The following is a 6,831-nucleotide window of genomic DNA, read 5'->3' as shown; positions in this document are numbered from 1 at the left end:
TTAAGACTAGCTTGAGATTACAGGATCCCGGATTAAAAAGCAAGTTCAATTATATATGATGACCGAATGAGTTGACAATAGAAAAAAATCCACAAGCAAACGACACGTCAAATATTATATATGTATAAGAAAACTAATTGTTGATGACAATTGAGTATATGACATCTTTATCAGGATAATAATAATCATTTATCTTATCTCTAATAATCTTTTCACGAAAACCTAATTAAATTTCAGCCATATTGGCTTTACAGTTTACACCCCACTTGAAACAAAAGAGATCAGTGAGCTGTGAAGCTTATTAATTATTAATGCAGATTGTTGAGGAAGTAGTGAGAGAAAGCATTGACAGTTTGTGGAAGAAGACCAATCCTCAAATCAATGCCCTTAACATCAGTTGGATTCTGCATGAAATATGCCACCTGTGGGATTGGAGAAATCAGTGGAGAAGCAGCACCTGCTTCTCCATGGACAAAATCAACCTTGTGAAATGGCATCCTTGTCCAATCAGAAACTAGAGTGAGCTCCTTGAGGGGAGGGAGAGTACCCTGAGGTCCTTCAAGTGCCTCATTGTATGCATTCACATAGTCATTATTGATAGAGTTCTTGGCCTTTTTAATCTTCTCAACAATGGCCTCATGGCTACCTTGCTCCAGTTCTCCAGCTGTTAGTGCAACTGAGGCTAACACAAAAGCATTGCCACTGAAACCTTTTGGCAGTGGTGGCACCATCTTGTTCCTAGTGTCCACAGCAAATTGCAAACAAACTATTGCTTCCTTCTTCACCCCCACGGCCTTAGTCCTTGCCTGTAATCATCAGTCACAAATTATCGTTCAACCCTCAAGTAATTTTAACATGAAATTGATAGTCAAAAGCTTATCATGATAGAGAAGAAACAACCCAGATGGATAATTTGGTGTGTTGAAACCTAGACTGTCCATATCTTATTAATATCAGAACAAGTCAAATTAGCAATCATATTTTGTTTGAAGGGTTATGTTGAGCATCTAGCTTTGTCAGCATGCATGAAATATATGGATGTAATTAATGTGATTGATGTCCCATACATATATGCCCTGAAATAATAAGCACCAAATATCATAATCCTAATTATAAATTAAAGCTTTAGCAGTTCGAGGGAATTGAGTGTATCGTAGTAATTAGCTACAGCTGAGATGGCTTTTTTTGATAGTTTCGTACTCTAGTTGTCATCTTCTTTTCTTTCCATCTGTAAGTATACTATGGAATCCTCCTCCTCCTCATCATATTTCTCCTTCTATTTTACCTTAATATAAGTTATGAAATCTTATATTAGATATAAAGTTAACAGAGAAAGTTCTTTGAAAGTCGTGTTTCAGACAATACTAACATGCAAAATTTTGTCAGCTATAACGAAGAAGTTTTACATATATATATTTATATATAACTAATCATCAATCAAATTTTTAATTATCACATCGAACTGAACCCATAATAATGATCATCTTGAAAGGAGAAAGTATCAAAGATCTGTGGTGTAAAATTCCCATATACTGAACGTGATTGAACACTTTTGTCTGATCATATCATTATTGGAGATTTCTCATAAATATAAAATATATATTAATTGCTTGAAATATATCTACCTTAGTGTTATATATATATATATTTTTTTTTATTGGGAATTCAAAGATAACATTGACTAGAAACTAAATGACGAAAAACGAACCGATTGATCGAGAAGAGATGAGAAACTTACCTTCCAGAGGTGAGCTGCAACCAATTCAAAGGATGAACATGAAAAGTTACCTCTCCCTTGGCCANAAAGTGATTGAACACTTTTGTCTGATCATATCATTATTGGAGATTTCTTATAAATATAAAATATATATTAATTGCTTGAAATTTATCCACCTTAGTTATTTATATATATATTTTATTGGGAATTCAAAGATAACATTGACTAGAAACTAAAGGAAGAAAAACGAACCGATTGATCGAGAAGAGATGAGAAACTTACCTTCCAGAGGTGAGCTGCAACCAATTCAAAGGATGAACATGAAAAGTTACCTCTCCCTTGGCCAAAGATTTTCCTCTTGAAACTCTCGATCATTGCACCAGAAAGATGGAAAGTTTTGGTAACATAATTCATATTTCCCATCTCAGAAAGGTTTTGTCCAGCTCCAAGAGCATTTTTTATCAACATATATAGATGATCTATGGCTGCAGCCCTAGGCGCCATAGCTGATTTTGCAACATGAGAATTTGTCATTCTCATCCTACCTCTCTCATGCACTGGTTTATGCACCTCAATTCCTCCCTTGTCTTTCATAATAGCAGAATTAGAAGCCCATGCACGAAGAAAATCATAGCTACCCGGTCCATCGAACAACGAGTGGCTCGTACCAATTCCGACCGAATAGCCCCCACAACCGAACCTCGTCACCTACGTCATAAAATTTTGCTCAAAATCAGAAAAATACTTCATAAACAACATAAAAATTTGCTTTCAGGATCTTCCCACTCAAAGCAACCTTCGTTGTTAGAGTGTAGATGTACGAATTATGTCTCTAGGTTTGTGATCATTTTGTAGGACACTTTTATAACTGTAAAAGAAGTGCTCTTTCCATTTTCCGATCGTTGTCTAAACATGTTAAATGTAAAAAAGGGAGAATAAATACATGAAATCAATATTCTAGGTTTTGTTGTTTGTATGTTGTTTATAGGAAATCAATTTCGTGTTTAGAAGATGATTTGGGTTGCATGTTTAGGGAAATTTTTATTGTATCCATGGCGTGGATGTGGAGGAAAACCTAAAATATTACTGATATGATTTGAAAGGATTAATTTGTACAGAAACAAACAAAACCCTAATTACGAGGGCTCGTGTCACAGGTAATGAAATAATATATAAGGTGGGTCACCATGAAATTTATAAGAGGTTCTCCTGTTAGTTAAAGGGAGGCAGAACTGAAAACATGCAGGATTTGTTCTAGCGAGAAGATCGTTCCTTTAGTTTTATTATATATATATATATATATATCTGGCTTTTTCAAGGTTCAAGAAAATATATATCCTCACCTGAGCAACAACTAGAGGCATCTCAGCGAAATTTCCATTAAAAACAGGCTTGTAAACCAATTTCTCCAGGAATTCATTATACTGAGAGAGGTCACCCAGCTCAGAAATCTTGACTTGAGTCACCGCCTCAACCAGAATTGCACCTTTGTTGTTGCACCAAATATTGAGCTTCCCATCATTTGGATTCAAGCTCAAACGACCTGCAGCCGGGTACCAAACTGACAAGGTCTCCTCCAAGCCTGATTTTAACTTACTAAAAACCAAATCAAGNTTCAAGAAAATATATATCCTCACCTGAGCAACAACTAGAGGCATCTCAGCGAAATTTCCATTAAAAACAGGCTTGTAAACCAATTTCTCCAGGAATTCATTATACTGAGAGAGGTCACCCAGCTCAGAAATCTTGACTTGAGTCACCGCCTCAACCAGAATTGCACCTTTGTTGTTGCACCAAATATTGAGCTTCCCATCATTTGGATTCAAGCTCAAACGACCTGCAGCCGGGTACCAAACTGACAAGGTCTCCTCCAAGCCTGATTTTAACTTACTAAAAACCAAATCAAGAGATAAATTTTGATAAACACTTGTTGGTTTGTAAAAGAAAACTAAGTACATAAGCAGTGGACACTGCCTATCCAAATTGGACAGACTGAGAATTTGTTGTGGTTGCAAAGATTTTGGGTGAACAGACAGGGACTTTGTAACACAAACTGTTGGAAAATTTCCATTTTTTTGGGTGGCCATGAGGAATTAAGCAAGCTAGCTCAATATTGCTCTATTGTAAGTACTGGCCTTTGTGAAGAAGCCGGGAGCAGAAGTGGTGGTATATATAAAGACATGAGAGCTTAGATTCCCAGTAGCTAACCTATGAATTAATTTAAGATTTTGTGACATGGTAATTAATGATTCTTTTTTTTTTTTTTTCTCTCATTTTATTACTTAATGCTTTGCATGCTACTGTTCTCTGTATGAAAAGAATTCAGTTGAGTCGCCGATTGTATTATCTGGCTCGCACTGGAGGGAGTGACAATGACCTACTACCTGTCTCTGTGCCCTAAACTCCAAGGATCAAACATCAATTGATGGACCCAAATATCAATTTGGTGGGACCTGTAAAAAATCAAATCAACCAGTCTGAGTTTCCGGTCTAACATTCAATTTTTCTTCGTGACAGTAGAACGTGAATCCCAAATCTCATTTCAACTCAATTATTAGCTACCTCAATAAGTTGATCGAACTTTTCCACTGTTATAAGCTAAGGCTGATGATTTCAGTGAGTAATACTACAGTGTTTATGACGTCTAAATAGTTACATAAGTAACGAAATCAAAGTAAGAAATGGGTGTGACAGTTTATAAAGAATAGCATAACTCAAATCTTTTCATGATATCTAGTGCCACCGTTTGTTGGAAATGCCAAGAACATCCGTACAATAATGTCTTTAAACGGTGACAATTCATTCATTGTAAGAAAAGAATGGGGCAAAATATGTATAAAATTGTACGAAGAAACGACCTCTTCTTTGCCCGGTAGCCCCATACTATACTTGTATCACGAGAAATTCTGTCTTGTTATGGCACATTGATAACGGACAAAGTTATTACTGTGGAGCCTATTACATATTAATTAACTATTTTTTGACTCTGAATCTTGTCCATACTTCCAACAGCTAGTTTGAAGTTTCAAGAGCGGAGCGAACTAATAAACTAATTAAGTTGTATACATTTACAAATGATCGCTTACCATTCTCATGTAGATCTAGGGCAACCAAATTAAATTGCAGAAAGGCCCACATTGGTTCAATAAGCTTTAGTTTGTTGGTTTGAAAGTTGAAGGAGACTATATTCTATAGTTATATATACACTTGCGAATACAAATAATTGGAGAAAAAACAATGAGAAAGAAGGAAACAAAAGAGAAAAGTAAGGGTGGTTGATTGGAAAAACAAAGAGTTGTGGGCTGAAGCTTGTTGGAATAACAGGTTGGCATGTTTCAAGAAGAGTCTCAGATGACAGAGAGAGAGAAGAAGGCTAATGGAATTGCTGTATGTAGCAAAGCATGCGTGCAGTTGAAGTCCAGACTTGTCTCTTTATTGTCTCTACTTTTCCAGCATTTGCCCGATTTCCAGGTCTGTTCTTTTCACTCCTTTTTCTCTTTCTCTTTTCTTTTCGTTTAATTTTCCTTCATCTCTCTCATCCACCCTTTTTCTTCTTCACATTGTTTAAGTTATAACAAAACCAATCCTTCTTTTTGCTCTGCCTGTGTCTGCTTCTCCATATCTACTAATACATACCTATTCTTATTGATGACTCTGAAAGGGGAATGAATTATTTCGTTAATTTAATGAATTTCGTTCTCTGTGCTTGCAGCTTTCTACATTAACACATAATATATTCATTTACACTGATTATTGATCATCTCTATGTTAATATTTAACATGCAAATTTGCATGCATGAGTGTCTATATGGAACAATGACAGAACTCAAACCAGAAAAATGAAAGAATATATGTTCATACATGCTACAGAAGTTCCATATTATGTGTGAATTGTATAGGATTATATTTGAGTTTATGACAAGACCAAAACATGCCTGCCTTTTTCTTTTTAATGAAAAAAAAAAAAAGAATGATTCTTGTACCGTATATAGAAGAAAAGAAACCCTAATGCAAACACATAGCAGGATTGATGGGCATTTATTTTGCTTTAAGTTGGAGGGGTGTCAGTAGAGATTCGTTTATTCTATTCCTAAAATTTCCTTTCAATAACCACTAATGGTAGTCAAGGAAATTTTAATTAATTACATTCACGAATCTCTCTCGCATGGCATTATGTATGCTTGTTCATTACGCCTGGAGTTGGAACTATTGAAACATATCTCTGTGCGCACCACTGCATATGGACTTAAGAAAAGCTTTTTCTCACCCACCAAACATTAATTTTCTCGAGTTTTTTTGTTTTTCACAATATTGCTCGTGAATCACACTACAAATGTTCATGCATGGATGAAGATAGTTTGAGCAAGAGAGAAAAGGGATCAAGAGAACTGTTGTTTGGGTGGCTTCAAAGATCAAATGAAGAAATTAACAAAACTGATAATTAATGATACAATAACCAATGATCTCAAGGAATGTCAAAGGGGGGATGAGAGAGACAACAGGAATCATTAAGGGTTAATTGATTTAAATTAGCTATAGGTAGCTGAGGTCTCCATTTTCCGATCTCTTTAAGCTATCTCAAAAGGAACAAACAAATAATAATTACTTAAATTTAAGTTGGTGGTGGAACCATCAATCACCATATCCTGCATAATTTAATTGCCATTTGGTGCTATGTGGAGGCTGGCTTTAAAGGGGATGCGTAAATTGGCCAACATGATCATTTGGTAGGCTGAGGATAGGATAGGGCAGGCTATATAGAGGGGCCACTAAATGACCTAAACCTCAACAGTCAACACTAATCTTTCAATAGGAAGTTAAAGTTTGATTGAAGTTAAGATAGAGTTGTCTTGTAGCTTTTGCTTCAATGGTGAATAAAGTCATATTGAATAGGTTGTTTTTATTTTATTTCTGTGGTTAAGAATCATGGAAATCACTACTTAGTCATATACAGTAACTCCATAATGCATGCATTTTGTTGATAAAATATTCCCCGTCTTTCTAAGTTCTCATCACCATCACTTCTGCCCAAATTGCTGACCAGCGTCACTTCGTAGCCAATCACAACTTATCCAATTACAAAATAATTTTGCAGTGTTTATTCCGCCAGTAAA

The 6,831-nt window shown here is 35.6% G+C and overlaps 1 protein-coding gene across 3 annotated transcripts; it reads right to left on the bottom strand.

The window, feature by feature from the left end:
* Positions 1 to 95: 95 nt before the first annotated feature.
* On the bottom strand, positions 96 to 3,910 carry LOC116138104 (brassinosteroid-related acyltransferase 1). Of its 3 annotated transcripts, XM_031423838.1 has the most exons (5): positions 3,616 to 3,910; positions 3,061 to 3,321; positions 2,050 to 2,425; positions 1,739 to 1,788; positions 96 to 806 (listed from the first exon to the last, which is right to left on the bottom strand). In XM_031423838.1, exons 1-5 carry the CDS (start codon positions 3,802 to 3,804, stop codon positions 309 to 311), a joined length of 1,374 nt encoding a protein of 457 aa, XP_031279698.1. In that variant the 5' UTR covers positions 3,805 to 3,910; the 3' UTR covers positions 96 to 308. The 3 variants fall into 3 exon arrangements, with proteins under 3 accessions (XP_031279698.1, XP_031279697.1, XP_031279699.1); XM_031423837.1 differs by lacking the exon at positions 1,739 to 1,788 and having other exon boundaries at positions 2,000 to 2,425; XM_031423839.1 differs by lacking the exons at positions 1,739 to 1,788; positions 3,061 to 3,321 and having other exon boundaries at positions 2,000 to 2,425; positions 3,355 to 3,910.
* Positions 3,911 to 6,831: the final 2,921 nt, after the last annotated feature.

This window comes from Pistacia vera, unplaced genomic scaffold, assembly GCF_008641045.1.
Source record: "Pistacia vera cultivar Batoury unplaced genomic scaffold, PisVer_v2 Contig338, whole genome shotgun sequence".
Taxonomy (NCBI): domain Eukaryota; kingdom Viridiplantae; phylum Streptophyta; class Magnoliopsida; order Sapindales; family Anacardiaceae; genus Pistacia; species Pistacia vera.
The sequence above is the reverse complement of the archived record's forward strand: the minus strand, read 5'-3'. Positions and strand labels throughout refer to the sequence as shown.